Consider the following 18,663-nt stretch of genomic DNA (forward strand, 5'->3'; position numbering starts at 1 on the left):
TCCACGGCGACCCCTAGTGGTCAGAACAGTGGAAATGCAACAAAACTCAGGCCAAACATGCATTAAAAATACCCTTTAACAAATGTATTGCAAAAGTTTTATTGAAAGTAAAATCAATCAAATGGAATTAAGTAATCATCTAATAAGATTAAATATAGAGTGTCTGTATAATATGTGTTCTTTTATCAATTTTAAAGGCTTCTTTCTTTGTTCTATGGCTCAAGCTAAACAGGCCAATAAGAGATTAATAACTACCATTATTAATTTTAATTATTCTAATGTATAATTAAAACATCTACAAATGTATAAAACTGATCAGAGATCAGGTAAAACCATAGGGTAAAGCCCTAGACACTTGTTCAATAGTTATCAGTGAATCTGCATGATACATGGGCTCACTTTATCATCGCCCTCTATCGGTTTCGAAACAGTGATGACGTAACGAAGCCTCGTTTACTAAAATCACGTGACTTTAGCAGTTTGATACACGCTCCGAATCACTAATTTGAAACAAACGATTCATGAAGCTTCGGAGCTTCATGAAGCAGTGTTTTGAAATCGGCCATCACTAGATTGAATCATCAGCACTAAACAACCCAATTCATCAAATGTCCTCTTTGTAACATTCTTGCATGACCATAAAATAACCAAAATAGAACGTCCCCCTAAACTCATATCAAGAATGTCATATCAGAGGACCAATAGAGGACCACGTGGGAACATTCTGTTAATGTCCCCAATATTCTCTTTGTAACATTCTTTTTTTTTTGACCATAAAATAACCAAAATGGAACGTCCCCCTAAAGTCATATTTGGAAACTTGAACTGCAGCTCTTTCATTACCAAAAGAGGACATTTTAGGAACATCCCGAATGTTCTGTAAAGGTTCAGAATTTTTGTCACCTTTTGAGAACTTTTAGGGAACGTTGCACTAGGTCCTGAGAACATTGCCTTCTACGTGGGAGGTTACCCCGCTGGAAATTTTACGTTCCCAGAACATTCTCAGAACGTCCAGTGGTATTAAGGACGTTGTCTATTAACGTTCCCAGAATGTTCAGAGACGGTCACGATGTGGAGTTCTTTTAAGGTTTGGGGAACATTATTTGGTGGACCTTTAGGGCACATTCAGTTTAGGGGACTATTGTTATAGGACATTCTGTTAACTTCCCAAATGTCCTCTTTGTAACGTTCTTGCGTGGCCATAAAATAACCAAAATAGAACGTCCCCATTAATTCATATCGGGAACGTTATTAAATGACCAACAGAGGACCATGTGGGAATGTTCTGTTAATGTCCCAAATATCCTCATTGTAACGTTCTTATGTGACCATAAAATTAACCAAATTGGAATGTCCCCCTAAAATCATATAAGGAACCTTAAACTGCAGCACTTTCATTACCAAAAGAGGACATTTTATGTCCCAAATGTTCTGTAAAATTTCAGAATTTTCATCACTTTTAGAGAACTTTTAGGCAAAGTCGCACAAGGTCACAAGAATGTTGCCTTCTACGTGTGTGTTTTATAGAAAATAATAAAGTTTGAAGTCACCGTTATGGAGGTGAGCGTTTGCTTTAGATGGTCTCTTGATTCTTGACATTTTAACCTTAGATTTTCTCTGGCTGTTTTAACTGTGTTTTGAAAACACATTTGTTATAACCAAAAAATACAAGAGAGAATTGGGTTGTTTAGTGCTAATGATTTGATCATCCCTAGTGTCTAAACCATGAGTGTAGGTTTTTTTAGTTTTCTAGTTTTTTTTTTTTAACGTTCATTAAGAGATTTGAGCATGATGATATAATCATCAACAAGGAGCAACCAAATCTATTTAATCAGTTTTTTTTTTTTTTTTTTTTTTTTTTTTTTTTGTAACAAATGTGCTTTAGAAACACACTAATTATAACAATTGTAGAAAAAATTAAAGTCAAGAGTCAGGAGCCCAAATAAAGCAAGCGCTTACCTCCGTAATGGTGACATATTCAATTTTGATAAAACATCTCATTAAGAAGATTTGTATGAAAGAAACAAAGTCAGAGTGGTTTGTGATAAGTGAAGATGCAGAGATCTAGAGAGATCTGTTAGTGTTTAATGTTGTTTCTGTTATCTGAGTTTGAGGGTACCATTGTGCTGGAGAGTAGAGCCTGTGCTTAAGTTAATGATGAGCCAGAAACACTGATGTTTTGCTGCATGTTGCTTTATTTAAAGGCTGCTGTAACTGTGTAGTTCCTGATGGAGTGATAGTTATATTAGCTCATGCGTGTGCTGTTGTCATCTGATGACTTACTGCAAGAGATTTGCATTTTAAAGAAAAGGGTTCATCCAGGAATTACCTACAAAGAGTTGTTTTTTTGTTTTTTGTAAGACTTAAGAAAAAATAGTTTTTTGTTTGAACAGCCACTTTTCTTAGCCAATTTAGCTCTAATTTTCAATTATTATTTTTTTGACAAGGGCAGCAGGGACATTCTGAGAACATTTCCAAATAAAGTATGGTTCCCTTAACGTTCAGAGAATGTCTTGAATGTTCTGAGAAGGTCCACCAAATAACCACTAAGTAACGGTCTCTGAATGTACTGGGAATGTTACTAGGCAACGTCCTTAACAGCAATGGGGACCTTCTGAGAATGTTCTGGGAACGTAAAATTTCTAGCGGGGTACATTGTGTTCCCAGTTCTGACTGACCTAATTTTTATGCAGCTTAAAACTCATTTAACTGATGTGAATAATAGAAATTGATAATGTGTTATGTGTATGTCAAAGAGATGTGTTTTTAGTCTAGATTTAAACTGACAGAGTGTGTTTGCTTCCCGAACAATGCTAGGAAGACTGTTCCAAAGTTTGTTTGCTAAATAGAAAAAGGATCTGTGGTTGATTGTGATATTCTAGGTATTATCAACTGGCCAGAATTTTTAGATTTCAATAGAAGTGAAGGACTATATGCATTAAGAGCTCGCTCTGGGGAGCTAAACCATTTAGTGCTTTGTAAGTAATTAGTAAGATTTTAAAATGTAAATGTTTTTAAAGGTACTATAGAGGAAGTTTCCGTCGACTGAGAATCCAAAGACTTAGTGAGTTTTTGAAATGAGCGCATGCGTAAGAACAACCCCCTCCTTCACAGCTCATTTCGAGGGAACGCCTCCCAAAACTCGTGCACGAGTATTGGAACACGAGTGTTTACCACCGGCATTCCCCTTGTCTTGTTAGTGGATTAATTATGTCAGACTCACCGCAGGTAACACATAATCTGCAGTTGTTACTCCTGACAAAAACATTGCATGCGGCGCCAGTGGAGTGTGGAAAGTTACTGGAGCGCGCACATCTCTCACAAGGAACGTCATGGCAGTGATTGACAAGCCAGAGGGCCAATCGTTTCTATGATCATCAATCATGATGTTTTTAAGGCCTTACCTCATGCACATATGATGTATATTAATATTATTCCTTTCAGTGCACCTAACAAATAGTCTTTTATCAGTTAGTAAAGACAGTTTCAAGTAATATTGCAAAAATTTATAAAACAAAACATCCTCTATAGCACCTTTAATAGGGAGCCAATGCAGTGTTGACAGAACCAAGCTAATATGGTCATACTTCCAGGTTCTAGTAAGAACTCTAGCACTGGCGTTTTGGACCAGCTGGAGTTTGTTTATTAAGCGTGCAGGGCAACCTCCCCATAGAGCATTACAGTAATCTAGGCTTGAGGTCATAAACGCATGAACTAACTGTTCTGCATTTGTCATTGAAAGTATATGTTGTAGTTTAGATGTATTTTGAAGATGGAAGTGTTGTGGCAAAAATAACATTGACTCTTACTCATAAGACTAAGAGACAAACTCATCCAATTGTCTTTCAAAGGTTTTATTTCTTGCAAGAAAGGAAGGAGTCATACAGAAACACAAGTAGCTGCAGAGTGTAAGACTTCTCCTCACTTTTATATCTCTAACCTCCAAGGCTGAAGCCTCTGTCCTTTTACCATATTAGGAACATGTTTACCACTTCAGTGTTTTTCCACCTGTCACCCAAAGAATGCATACTTAAGCACTTCTGAGAAAAACAAAACCATAAGCATATAAGTAAAATCATTTGGAAATTATACAGAAACGCAAAATTTCTTCCACAGAGGAATGTGGTTTTACAGATGGTAATGTGGCTTTCAAATGAAAGACTGGTATCAAAGAGCACACTCAGGTTTCTAACTGATGATGATGAATTAACAGAGCAGCCATCAAGTGCTAAACAGGATGTTCTTTATTGCTTACGTTGCATGAGTGCCTATCAGCAGAACCTTTGAAATGTGTTTAAATGGAATGCCCTTGATCACTTGGAATCCGCAATGGAGCTGATTTATTATTTACAATTTTTTTCACCCTAAGAATTTGTTTTATGCACCATTCTTTAGGCCCTGTAGGCCTATAGGCCTTATTCTATACACAGTCTGCTTTTGTCGCCACCAGTTCGTCGGCATCGGCTTGGTGTGTTCCTGCCTTAAGGGTGTGGCTGACGAAAGTTAGTTTGTGTTTTTATTTCTCTTTCTTTCAGTGCTTGTTCACAGCAGGTGTATGAATGATTGAAAGAATGTTTCAGGAACATCATACAAACCCAGGTGAAAAAAAAGTACACTTCTATTATGTACTTAAAGTGCTCTATTTTCGCACACTAATTTTGTACTTAATATACAAAAAATTCTTCTTTAGTACTTCTTAAGATAATTTTAAGAACATCTAAGTGTACTCAACTTTGCTATTTTGAGACACCATGAAATATGAACTAAAATGTGATTTTAAGTACTGCAACATGTTGTTGTGCATATAGTCAAAATCTTTATCCAGTTGAGAAAAAAGAAAGAAAAAAGAAGCATTTAAGCCAAACGGTGACCTGATATATGTTCTGTTTTCAAATCTGTGTTCAAAGATTTGAATGATATTGACATATGTGTTACTGTAAACTGCAAAACTGAAAAAATACATTTACCCAGACAGCACCCACATGTACCAGATGTGGGCCGGATCTGGGCCGACACTGTTGCTGTCAGGGATAATAATAAGGGATAAAATAATTCCGGGCTGTCTTGCTATTAATCATGTTTTTGGTGATACAAGTATATTTAAACATTTTTATTTCAAACAGTTCTCAAACTGATACAGATGTACATTGGCAATGCAAGCTTAACATCATGCCAGCCACATGTCCGGTACTCTTCTGTGAAACTTAAGGTGCTAAAACCACCATGCAGTGTTTCCTTCCTTGTTTCTGATTTAGAGCATTTAGCATCAGGTTTTTAAAACAAAGGTGTGAGGTGTCCCATTATACTTATGTTCCATTATAGGGATAAAATACCTACAGAAACCTGTCTGCCTTTCAGTATTACAGTGGCGCAGCATTTATAAGACACTAATGATTTCGTTACTGTAAAGAGAGAGGATGGAACCAGGGTTCATAACTGTATATTGTAGCTATTGTGTGTGATTATCTATACTGTGTGTTCATTAAAATAATATAATCTAATAATAATAATTGTAGTAGATATTCCCAGACAGACTCCAGACAATGCCTTTGAATATGCTTTAAATCACGGCCGGGACGATCTCAGACCAATTTCAGAGAGAATCCCCACAACCAAAAGAGTACAACAGTTTATGTAAAATAAGTGCATGACAAAAGTGATGATTCATCACATATTTTTTTTGTTCTCTAATATGATGGTTTGGTTCTTAAATATGTATAGTTCTCTGTTTCTAGATAACAGCAAATTTGGATTCCTTGATACTTCAGCTTGTTTATAGGATCATGATGTTAAACATACATCAACTGTCTAAGTTTTGTTTCCTCTTTTGTTATATTCAGACACGCTAACTTTGGCCAAAGTGTTGGGGACATTTCGCTTTCAAAAGCATATGAATGTTAACCCTGAAAGAAAAATTTATGTTAATTATGATTAATTAAAAAAAATTCCTTCACATTCTAGTTTTATTTACATAGATGTTCCTTTGGCAGAGCACAGATAAAAAGATTGCATTTATGCTGCTTTTTACAACAATGAATGCATTTTTAAAGCAAACTGATTTTTGAAATTTGTTAGCAGACAAGTTTTACAACTTAAAAATAATTATTATTTGAATTTGTAACTGTGAAATAAACAATGGGGGGGGGGGGGGGGTTCTACTTACTACACTTTATGGCATTCCTTGAAAAGAAAACATAGAAAAAAGGATTCAGACAGCAGTTTAGCAAAGCCAGAGTCTTGCTTGTATCACCACAAACTCTACGGAAGGACTTCATTTGGGAATGAACATCTGGATGAGAAGTTTTAGTCAGAGTAGTAACTATATCAATCACATTGATGATGTGCACAGGAGTCCAAAACAGAAAGAAAGCCACAACGATGCTGACCACAAGTCTCTTCTTGTAAGTCTTAACCTTTGGCCCCTGATTTCTGGGTTCTTGGTCCTGTGGAGCTCTAGTTGGACTGGGGCTCTTGGCTTTTTGGCTCAAACCTTTGTGCAACCACAGATAACATGTCAATATTGTCAAAAATGGGATGACGAACCCCAACAAAATCTGAAGAAGCAGAAGAGCCACTACTACAGACTGTGACTCTATTGTCCTCTGACATCTCTGCAATCCATCCTTGTCTTTGACTCCTTGAGTGAAAAATATTGGTAGGGCAAAAACAAAGGCTAGAATCCAGATGCCAATCAGCTGAAGGCACCTGTGCCGTCTCTCCAGTCTGTGCAGTATCATCCTGTTAGTGACTCTGGACTTTGTAACACCTAACTTTTTGATGCTACATAAATAAACTGAGGGACCACACAGACTGCTACCTTTCTACCACCCATGTGTATTCAATGCATATTGCGAGCAGTACATCAGCATCAACAAGTCTTATTCCAGCACCACAGTCTAAGAAACGCCATCAGTTGGAAAGTCCATCAGTTCATAGGTACAGCAATAAGTAGTATCCAGCCACAGATCAGTCTTCAAAGGTGAATGTGTGAGACAAAAGTCCTTTAGTGAAGTGAAATAAATCCATATCAGCAAATTCATCAGTCGTTGACCACAGTCAATGAGATGGTTAGCAGATGGTTGTTAGATGAACGAAGACAATTAGTCCCTTTGGTCTAGGTCCTGTTTGAAATTGAGCTGATCCTTGCACACAAGAAACCCTCTGCATATAAACAAACAATAAACAAACATGTGTCTGATGCTAAGCCCCAACAAAATCATATTTACAGACCCTACATACATACATACATACATACATACATACATACATAGACAGATGCTTACTTACATTTGAGAATAGGAACAAGTTGTTCCTCAAATCAGGGCACCAACAAAAGACAGCAAACAAAGGTGAGAAGACATCCAATGTGCTTAGCACACTACTTCCTGCACAATACTTCTTCTCTAGCCATTTTAGGCAATCAGCCAACTCAGACTCCAGATCGCCCCCTACTGATTGGGTTAGCTATAACATTAGGTAATCTACTGGGACTAATGTGACAGAACTGTTACACACCCCTCCCCCAAAAGAAAAGGGTTAGACGGTCCCATAAAACTTCTTTAGCTTTTCAACATGGTAAGTATCACTTTGACTTGGGTTGTCAAGCATTACCACTTTATAATTGACATTATTCAACCTTTTCAAGATCTTTGCAGGACCTTGCCATCTTGGAGCTAACTTGGCCATGAAAGAGTCTGCAGCCCGAGATAGAGGGTGAGTGAGGATCCAAACCAGATCTCCTTCGTCGAAGGACTCAGGCCTTCTATGCTTGTTGTAGTACTTGCCTTGCCTCTCCTGGGCTCGGCTAGTCTTCTCCCTCACTTGGTCAAGAAGAGCTTTCTGCCTCTCAACAGTGCTGTAGGCTACATGGTCAGGATTAGGTGGCTTGCGGACTAACCGCTCAAGTGGACCTTTTAACTTACGTCCTAGTGCAATCTCCGCCGGAGTGAGACCCGTACTCTCTTGCCAGGCTGAATTTATGGCATACCGAAATTCTGGTATCCACTTGTCCCAGTCGCGATGATTATCACGGACGTAAGATGATATCATCGTTTTTAAGGTCTTGTTGACCCTCTCGGTCAGGTTGGTCTGGGGATGATATGATGTTGTAAGTTTTTGAACTACACCCCATCGTTTACAAACATCATTGAGTAGTTGGGCAGTAAACTGAGGCCCGCGATCAGAAACTAAGTATGCCGGAGCTCCCCATCGTGTGAACATTTCTCTCGTCAGAATGTTTGTTATGAGGTGAGTTTTTGCAGAGCGTAGAGCAAAGAGTTCCACCCACTTGCTGCAATAGTCCACAAAGACTAATAAGAACTCGTTGGACCGTGGGCTTTTTGGGAAAGGACCCATTAGGTCCACTCCAAGCATATGGCCAGGCTCCACTACTGGGGTGGACTGCAACAATCCCGATAGCTTGGAGATTCTTGGTTTGTAGGCTTGACAGGTCTTACATTGGGTGCAGAAGCTCCAAACATCTTTGCGAATCTCGGGCCAATAGACATTGTCGAGTAGCCTCCTCAAAGTTTTCATTCTTCCCAAGTGTCCACTTAATGGGTTTGAATGGGCGAAATGCAGAAACGTCTCCCTCAGTGGTGCAGGTATAATTAATTGATAAGTACACCCTTGCTGCTTGTCAGGTACGCTGCGAAACAAGTAATCATTCTGCACAATGTAAGCAATGCGATTAGGGTCTGTGGTAGGTTGTCTGGCAGACTCCCATAAGGTCTGTAAAGAAGAATCAAGCTTTTGAGCTCTACCAATCTCATCCCAGCTGACTGGTAAGTTAGGGTCTGGTTTTGTGGGCTGACACAGGGCAATGTGGCTTACCACCTCCTGCACAGGTAGTCCTCTGGATAGGGCATCTGGTACGACATTACATGAACCTTTGCGGTACTTTACCGAGAAGTTAAAACCTTGCAGCCGTAAAGCCCACCTAGTCAAGCGTGAGGATGGTTTAGGGTGATTGAATACCCAAGTCAGAGCAGAATGGTCCATGAGTACTTCGAAATTCCTTCCCTCCAAGTACTGCCTCCACTTTTCTACGGCCCACACTACTGCTAGACATTCTTTTTCTGCCGTAGAGTACGATTTCTCTGCTCCCTGTAGAAGTCGTGAACAGACAAAGTCCTGTGTCAGCACAGCTCCTAATCCTACGTCGCTAGCGTCAATTTGTACTCTAAAATCCTTAGTGAAGTCAGGTGGCATTAAAACTGGTGCTCGTTGGAGGGCACTTTTAAGATCAGTAAAAGCATTTTGGCATTCATCTGTCCAATCCCAAACAGCGTCTTTAGCCTTTAGGGCATACAATGGTGCGGCTCGCTCTGAAAAGTGGACAATAAATCGATGTTACCAACTTGCAAGACCTAAAAACCACTGTACCTCCTTGAGATTCTTGGGTACCGGGAAATCTTGAACTGCCTTGACCTTAGAGGCTTCTGTACGGACCCCTTCTTCGGAAACAACATGTCCTAGGTATGTGATGGTCTTTTGCAGCATAGAACATTTCTTGAGGTTGAGTGTTAAACCTGAGGCTTCCAGTTTTGCGAAGAGTTGCTTGAGATGTTGGAAGTGGTCTTGAATGGACATGGAATAGACCACTATGTCATCAAGATAGACAAAGCAGAACTTCCCTAGACAATCCCTCAGAATGTTGTTCATGAGCCTTTGAAAGGTAGCAGCGGCGTTTGAGGCCAAAAGGAAGACGAACAAATTCAAATTGATTGTTCTTGGTGACAAAGGCAGTCTTTTTGATACTATCCTCATCCATTCCAACCTGCCAATAACCAGATTTAAGATCTAACGTACTGAATATGGTCGCTCCATACAAGGACTCTAGGATATCCTGAATCTGTGGCATTGGAAACCCATCAAGCGGAGTTTTGGAATTCAATGCTCGGTAGTCAACACAGAAGCGAGTACTACCATCCTTCTTAGGCACTAGGACTACTGGTGCCGCCCAAGGGGAAACAGAAGGCCTTATAATGCCTTTACTCAGCATACTTGCTACCTCCTCGTCTATGAACTTTTGCTTGGTTACAGAAACGGGGTAAACTTTCTTACGGACAGGAATCTCATCGATGGTATGGATTCTGTGGCGAATTAAAGTAGTTTGTCCTAAATTATCTGTGCATACTGTTGGCCAATCAAGCATTAAACCTTCCAGTTGACGTCTTTGTGCTTTAGAAGCATCAGCTCGATCCACTAACTCCTTTATTGTGGTTAGCGTAGTGGAAGTCGTTGGCACTAAAGGTAGTGCAAGGTGCAGGCTGACTGTTGGTGAGGGAGAAGAAGTTGTGAAGGGATGAATTACATCAAATTCTTCGGGCAGTGTATATGTGGAGCTTTTAAAATCAATGCAAAATCCTGAGGTCATCAGAAACTCAAGCCCCAATACAATCGAGAAAGTCAAGTCACAGTCTCTCATCACATAGGCTCTTAGAGGATAGCTGTGACCATGGATTGTACTCTGCCATGCTATCTTACCCAAGGCTGACTGTACATATCCATTAGCAAGGGAAAATGACTGACCTCTGCTTGATTGCATGACTGGATTTCAATCGTTGCCAGCAAGACTCTTGTACTAATGAATAAGTGCTCCCAGTATCCAGTATTGCCTGATATTGGTGGCCTTTTATGGTTATGGGCAAGGTTAGTGCTGTTAGCGGCCTCTCCCCATTCTCTGAAAAAACGGCAATATGAGGATTAGACTGTCGTCCTCTTGTGAATTTATTAGTTTCAGCAGGCTTAGGGGTGGTTTCTTGATGTCTTTGCCTCCAGAAAGCTCTCTCCTCACTGATGTCTCTCTCTATGAGTGTTCCTACACGTACCAGCTCATCCACAGTAGTTGCAGTACCTCTTAAAATACTGGCTATTCTTGGATTGCAGTTACGAAGCGTTGCTTGGAGTATTTCACGTTCCGTCATAGCCGGCTTCAATCTCAAGCACAATGCTCTATATTGGTATGCAAACGTCCTGATACTTTCATCAACTCTTTGCTTTCTTTCTCTGATTCTTCTCTCCACTTCCACTTCGTGATCGTCAGACAAAAAGGACTGGAGAAATGCAGACTTAAACTGTGACCATGTTCTTACTCTCTTCTTCTCTGCCACCCAACAGTCTTTAGCAGTGTGTGTTAATACAGAAGGAAGCATGGATAAGATTTCAGCATCATTCAAAGGTTGCATAGCTAGATACTCATCACATCTCTCCAGATACGTAATGGGATCTTCTCCATCCAAACTTCCAAACTTTGGAAACTCCAGTTTAATGGGGGTCTGGCAATGTACAGGTCGAAAAGAACTATGAGCAGCCATGGAGTGAGTGAAATTTGGAGTAGAAGTGGCTCCCCCAGAAGACTGAATTAGTGATCTCAGCTGACCATCTCTCCGTTTCAGGCAATCCATAATGGCTCGCCCCAACTCCTGGACCTTAGCTTCCAAAGTGTCCTTTACTTGGCTACACTCATCCTTCAGCTTGGTGGACAATGAGTTCTCGAGCTGCTGTACCTCTGTATGGTGATCTTGATGCTTTCTTACCAGGTGTTGCAGCTGACATTCAATGGCAGTCATCCTATTACTTTGCTCCTTCAACTGGTGTTGAATATCCTTAAAACGGACATCAGATGAGTTTTCTAACCCATCTACTTTACACTCAACTTTATGCATCCTTGAAGCCATTATCATTGTCAACAAGCTTTCGTCTTCCTCATTTGGAGGAGGTGGTGGTAACAGAGAGTCATCATAATCACATTCTTGCTCTACATTCTCTTGATCACCCTCCAGATATAAATTACTGAGAGAATGAATAATGTCTTGGACAGGTTCTCTTCTACTGGTGAAAGGGGCAGTGGAATAATCTGGTTCTGCAAGAATCACACCCTCTATCTCATCATATACATCGGCCATTTTGTATCAATCTCAGGCCCTAATGTATTAATGACTCATGAAAAGCAAAACTAGTCTGTGTACAACCAAATCAAATTCATTGAAATTCTACAATTTGGTTCTGGATTCTTTTCAGGTCCCTGTTCGGGCGCCAAATATTATGTAACACCTAACTTTTTGATGCTACATAAATAGGGGGGACCACACAGACTGCTACCTTTCTACCACCCATGTGTATTCAATGCATATTGCGAGCAGTACATCAGCATCAACAATTCTTATTCCAGCACCACAGTCTAAGAAACGCCATCAGTTGGAAAGTCCATCAGTTCATAGGTACAGCAATAAGTAGTATCCAGCCACAGATCAGTCTTCAAGGTGAATGTGTGAGACAAAAGTCCTTAAGTGGAGTGAAATAAATCCATATCAGCAAATTCATCAGTCGTTGACCACAGTCAATGAGATGGTTAGCAGATGGTTGTTAGATGAACGAAGACAATTAGTCCCTTTGGTCTAGGTCCTGTTTGAAATTGAGCTGATCCTTGCACACAAGAAACCCTCTGCATATAAACAAACAATAAACAAACATGTGTCTGATGCTAAGCCCCAACAAAATCATATTTACAGACCCTACATACATACATACATACATACATAGACAGATGCTTACTTACATTTGAGAATAGGAACAAGTTGTTCCTCAAATCAGGGCACCAACAAAAGACAGCAAACAAAGGTGAGAAGACATCCAATGTGCTTAGCACACTACTTCCTGCACAATACTTCTTCTCTAGCCATTTTAGGCAATCAGCCAACTCAGACTCCAGATCGCCCCCTACTGATTGGGTTAGCTATAACATTAGGTAATCTACTGGGACTAATGTGACAGAACTGTTACAACTTGATGACATTGTGATAGCGATGAACACTCATGGAGGTGACCGTCAGGACTACAACATACAGACTCCAGTAACCCAAGAAGATCAGGATCCTACAAGACCAAATGTCGAGTTTCCATGCAAACAGTATTCCACACAGCACCACAGGAGCCAAGCAAAGGCTCAAAGCATCAGAGACAGCAAGGTTTAGTATTAGTTTTAAGGTAAAGCTCAAATTTTTGTTCCACTCACGAGCAATGCTGATGATTACTGCAATGTTGCTTGGCAAACCCACCAAACAGCACAAACCCAGAACTACAGCAGGAGTGATCTGTTTTGAACCCACAGCAGTGCTGTTAGAGGTTGAATTGAAGCCTAGTTTTAGCTCCATCATCAGATTTTCTTGTCTGGAAATGCTGAACCTGAGCTATGACTGCTTGAAGAACAAGGGCTACATTGACTCCTCCCACTTCTGTAGACCAAAACCACAGCTTTTTTCTAATCTCAGTCTTCCCCAAAACAAGGTGCTTGCAAATACACACACACACACACACACACAATAAATAAATAAATTAATAAAATAATTAAAGCTCCCCGTTGACTCACTATTGTAATGTGTAGTTTTTTGTCTGTTTAATTTCATTTTGTTTTGGTTCTGTTTCCCTGTTCTGCTTTGCCTAAGATCCCTGTGCTTATTAGTTTTCATAGTTCCTATTTTACACACCTGCTCTGTTTTCTGTTGATTATTCAGTCTGTGTATTTAAGCCTTTAGTTCATTGTTCGGTCTCATTTACATTTATGTGTAGTGGTTTTGCTGTCTCTATGACCAAATTACCTTTATGAGTCCGCCTTCCCTCCAGCTCTGCCTTGGTCCTCAGTCCCACCGGCTCCACCTCAGTCCTCTGGAGCCCTAGCTTGGTTGGACTTGTTACAATGCAGTAACGCACTTTCCAGGAGGGGGGACTAATGTAACGTATTTCTATGTATGTTAAGTTTCATTGTGTTTTGGTTCCATTTTCCCTGTTCTGTTTTGCCTGAGTTCCCTGTGTTTAAATAATATAGGTTTCATAGACAATTGGAAAAGTTTTTGGGGCAGACCTGACCTGTTGAAAAGAGATGGTATTCATCCCTCCCTGGATGGTGCTACTCTTCTCTCTAGTAATATGGCATATAGTCTTAGAGCTGAAAAACGGCAAACTAGATCCCAGGTCAAGAAAAAACAGCAGACAGACTGGCTAAACCAACTGTCTGCTAGCTGCCTCACGTTACAGAAGTCAGATAATTCCCAACACATAGAAACTCTTACACCTAGATATTATCACATAGAGACTGTGTCTGTACCCCGAATTAGTAAAAACAAAAAACGTCCAAACCCATATAATGGTAAAAATGTAATTGCTGTTCAACAAATAAAAAATAGAGATAATAATGATAAATAAATGATAAAGCTTGGGTTGTTAAATATTAGATCCCTTTCTTCAAAATCCCTTATTGTAAATTATATTATCACAGACAATAATCTAGAAGTGCTGTGTTTGACAGAAACTTGGCTAAAACCGGACGATTACATTACTTTAAATGAGTCTAGCCCTCAAGGTTATGATTATCGACAAAATCCTCGTCAGAAAGGCAAAGGGGGAGGTGTTGCTGTAATTTATAGTAATATTTACAGTATTAGTCAGAAGTCTTTCAAATATAATTCCTTCGAAGTGATGGTACTTTACCTAACATTATGTAAGTTGACATTTGTGCTGGCTACTGTATACAGGCCACCAGGACACCATACAGACTTTATCAAAGAATTTGCTGATTTTCTAGCAGAATTAGTACTAGCTGCAGATAAAGTCTTGTTGTTGGTGATTTTAATATCCATGTAGATAATAAAAAAGACTCATTGGGATTGGCATTTGCAGACATTCTAAACTCTATTAGTGTTAGACAACACATGTCAGGACCCACTCATTGTCATAATCATACTTTAGATCTAATATTGTCACATGGAATCGATATTGATGCTGTTGAAATTCTGCAGCAGAGTGATGACATCTCAGAACATTATCTAGTCTCGTGTATACTACATTTAGTCAAGGCGGCTAAACTGCCTCCCTGCCATAAATATGGTAGAACCATCCCTTCAACCACTAAAGATCGCTTTATAAATAATCTTCCTGATCAGTTTCATCGCCTTAGCATACCAGACAGCTTAGAAGACCTCGATGTTGCAACAGAAACTATTGCCTCTGTCTTTTCCAGCACATTAGACTCAGTTGCTCCTTTACATTTAAAAAAAATAAGGAAATTAATCCAACGCCATGGTACAATGAGCACACTCGGGCCCTAAGTCGACTAGATCATCCATTGTGAAGACATCATCAACAAAACAGCCAGTGCCACAGTTTCCTCAAAATTATAATCACGATTATTAATCATGTTTATTCTATCAAAAGAGTAATGAAACTATGGCTATTTTGCAAATTCTTTACCAACCTACACTTCACCCAAAAGGCCTGTAGGTGGCACAAAGACTTAAATTTAACCAACTATGATAACTTCGTTAGATGGTAAATCAATACAAAACATGGTTTTGGTGAGGGCTTTGTAATATGTATTCACATTAGATTTTAAAGCAACACAATTCGTTTGCAATAAGACAAACCAGATTCAAATTGCCCGGCAAAATTCGTAAAGCAAAGAAAAATCATTTCTAGCTGATCAACATTATGAAAACTGGTAAAACCTTTAGGAACTTAAAAAGATAAACCAGCGAAATTCCTAATATTACTTCCAATATTTCCAAATTATGTTCATTTTCATAGAGCGGGCCAATATTGTGACGATTATTTAAAATCAATCGAGAGAAGCAGATATCGTTATCGTGATAAAATACGATTAATCTTGCAGCCATAATTTAATTTAATTTGACTTGATATTTGACATTCAACAGTATCCTTGACATTTATTCAACAGTGCTTTTGATCTGCCTGCATTGACACTATTCTTTAAAAGGAAAAATTATATACCCATTATCAATGTAAAGCTGCTTTGACACAATCTGCATTGTAAAAAGCGCTATATAAATAAGGGTGACTTGACTTGACTAAAGGTAGCAGCCAGAAAAATGGAGCGCACCTGGAAGAAAACAAAACTAGAAGTATTTCGCATTTCATGGAGAGAGAGAATGATTGAGTACAGAAAGGCCTTAAAAACTGCTAGATCTGCCTATTTTTCAAAACTTTTAGAAGAAAATAAGCACAACCTTAGGTATTTATTTGATACAGTGGCTGAATTAACAAGAAATAAACCTTAAACTTCTGATGTTTCCAAAGAGCACAGCAGTAATGACTTTATGAACTTCTTTACTTGCAAGATTGGTAATATTAGAGAAAAAATTATAACCATGCAACCGTCTTCTACAGTATTGCATCAGACAGTGCATTGTAGTGTCCCTGAGGAAAAATTCAATTCATTTACTGCTTTAGGAGAGGAAGAATTGTCTAAACTTGTTAAAATCAACAACATGTATGTTAGACCCTATGCCGACAAAGCTATTGAAAGAGATGCTTCCAGAGGTCATAGATCCTCTTCTTAATATCGTCAATTCATCTTTATCACTAGGATACGTACGTTTTAAGCTGGCTATTATTAAACCTCTTATTAAAAAAACACAACTTGATGCTAGAGAATTAGTCAGTTATAGGGCGATCTCAATCTCACTTTTCTGTCAGAAATACTAGAAAAGGGAGTATCATCACAACTATGTTCCTTTTTAGAAAGAAATAGTATCTGTGAGGATTTCCAGTCAGGATTTAGACCGTACCATAGTAGTGAGACTGCTCTCATTAGAGTTACTAATGATTTGCTCTTATCATCAGATCATGGTTGTGTCTCTTTATAAGTATTACTGGATCTTAGTGCTGCATTTGACACTATTGATCACAATATTCTTTTAAATAGACTCAAAAATTATGTTGGCATTAGTGGAATTGCATTGTCATGGTCCAAATCATACTTATCTGACCGTTATCAGTTTGTAGTAGTAAATGAAGAGATGTCAAATCGATCACATGTTCAATATGGAGTACCGCAAGGCTCAGTACTAGGGCCGTTGCTTTTCACTCTGTACATGCTACCCTTGGGAGATATCATCAGGAAGCATGGCGTTAGTTTTCATTGTTACGCTGATGATACTCAGCTCTATATTTCTTCATGCCCTGACGAAACTTACTAGTTTACAAAATGCATAGCTGATATAAAAAATTGGATGACCAATAATTTACTACTACTAAATTCTGAAAAAACAGAGATTCTAATTTTTGGACCAAAAACTTCTTCACGTAATAACCTTGATGGCTGCTCTGTTAAGTCTTCGTCGTCAGTTAGGAACCTGGGTGAGCTCTTTGATAACAATCTTTCATTTGAAGGCCATGCTGCAGCTAGAGTTCTTACTAGAACTAGGAAGTATCCCACGTAGAAGGCAACGTTCTCGGAATCTTGCACAATGTTCCCTAAAAGTTCTCAAAAGGTAATGAAAATTCCGAACCTTTACAGAACATTCAGGACATTCCTTTTGGTAATGAAAGTGCTGCAGTTCAAGGTTCCTTAAATGACTTTAGGGGGCCGTTCCATTTTGGTTATTTTATGGTCACATAAGAACGTTACAATGAGGATATTTTGACATTAACAGAACGTTTCCACACAGTCCTCCGTTGGTCATTTAATAACGTTCGCAATATGAGTTTAGGGGGATGTTCTATTTTGGTTATTTTATGGTCACATAAGAACGTTACAATGAGGATATTTTGACATTAACAGAACGTTTCCACACGGTCCTCCGTAGGTCATTTAATAACGTTCCCAATATGAGTTTAGGGGGATGTTCTATTTTGGTTATTTTATGGTCATGCAAGAATGTTACAAAGAGGACATTTGGGAAGTTATCAGAACGTCCTATATTAATAGTCCCCTAAACATTCCCAGAACGTCCTGAATGTTGAACTCCACATCATGACCGTCTCTGAACGTTCTGGGACATTACTAGGTGACCGCCCCAAAATTTTATGTTCCCAGAACATTCTCAGAACATCCCCGCTGGTGTTAAGGACGTTGCCTAGTAACATTCCCAGTACTACTCTTTTCAACATACTATGCTTTGGGACACACTTATTTTAATCTCACATACTATTTAGGATGGATAGTATGGACATTTTGACGCAGGGTAAATGTTGAAAAAGTGTTATTTTATGCATTTTTTAGAAAGATGAGAATATGGAGAGACGTTTTACTGTTTAATGTTCTATTATGTAAAAGTTTTTGATATGTTAGTGTTTTTTGGAGATTTTTATTCATTTTTTTATTTTATTTTTTATTTTTTTAAATATATATAATGAAGTAATCGCTTTAGATCAAACCAGTATCATTTCTAGACTGCCAACACGGATTATCACATGTGTAAATAGTTTATAGCTATGTAAAGACAAAACAAAAGCATTAATAATCATAGGATTACATATAAATATATATATATATATATATATATATATATATATATATATATATATATAATATAATTTTTTTTTTTTTTTTTCAAATAGAATTCATTACAAACATATTTCCAGGCATTTCTTTTTTCCACAACTGGTGTATTTTGCTTGCTTAAAAGAAATGTCTCTTGTTTAGTAAAGTTTTTTTTTTATTTTTTATTTTGCATTCTTTTTCTGCTGCCATTGTTTTCCTTGGATTTGCTTCTCAGTTACATGCAATTTTAAGATTTTATTGGTTCATTCCATGTTTTACAGGCAACCTCTCTCATGCTAATTCAGATTAGCAAAGTTGGTTTTAAATTAATCTAGTTTATTTTAAGTCAGGACTCCATAGTCCAGGTTTTAGTAATCTGTACT

The 18,663-nt window shown here is 38.5% G+C and overlaps 1 protein-coding gene across 1 annotated transcript; it reads right to left on the reverse strand.

Moving 5' to 3' along the window:
• Positions 1–6,155: 6,155 nt before the first annotated feature.
• On the reverse strand, positions 6,156–13,157 carry LOC137022930 (leukotriene B4 receptor 1-like). The gene is made up of 2 exons (XM_067389400.1): positions 12,798–13,157; positions 6,156–6,770 (listed from the first exon to the last, which is right to left on the reverse strand). The coding sequence occupies exons 1-2, from the start codon at positions 13,155–13,157 to the stop codon at positions 6,156–6,158; spliced, it is 975 nt and encodes a 324-aa protein (XP_067245501.1).
• Between the last annotated feature and the right edge of the window lie 5,506 nt (positions 13,158–18,663).

Source organism: Chanodichthys erythropterus, chromosome 7, assembly GCF_024489055.1.
Source record: "Chanodichthys erythropterus isolate Z2021 chromosome 7, ASM2448905v1, whole genome shotgun sequence".
In the NCBI taxonomy this organism is placed as follows: domain Eukaryota; kingdom Metazoa; phylum Chordata; class Actinopteri; order Cypriniformes; family Xenocyprididae; genus Chanodichthys; species Chanodichthys erythropterus.

Excerpts from the sequence above, each read along its gene's own strand:
- LOC137022930 (XM_067389400.1), bottom strand. The coding sequence starts at position 13,157 with ATGGAGCTAAAACTAGGCTTCAATTCAACCTCTAACAGCACTGCTGTG. Across the intron at positions 6,771-12,797 it reads GTGTTCATCGCTATCACAAT|TTAGGTGTTACAAAGTCCAG; the intron begins GTCATCAAGTTG and ends AGCATCAAAAAG.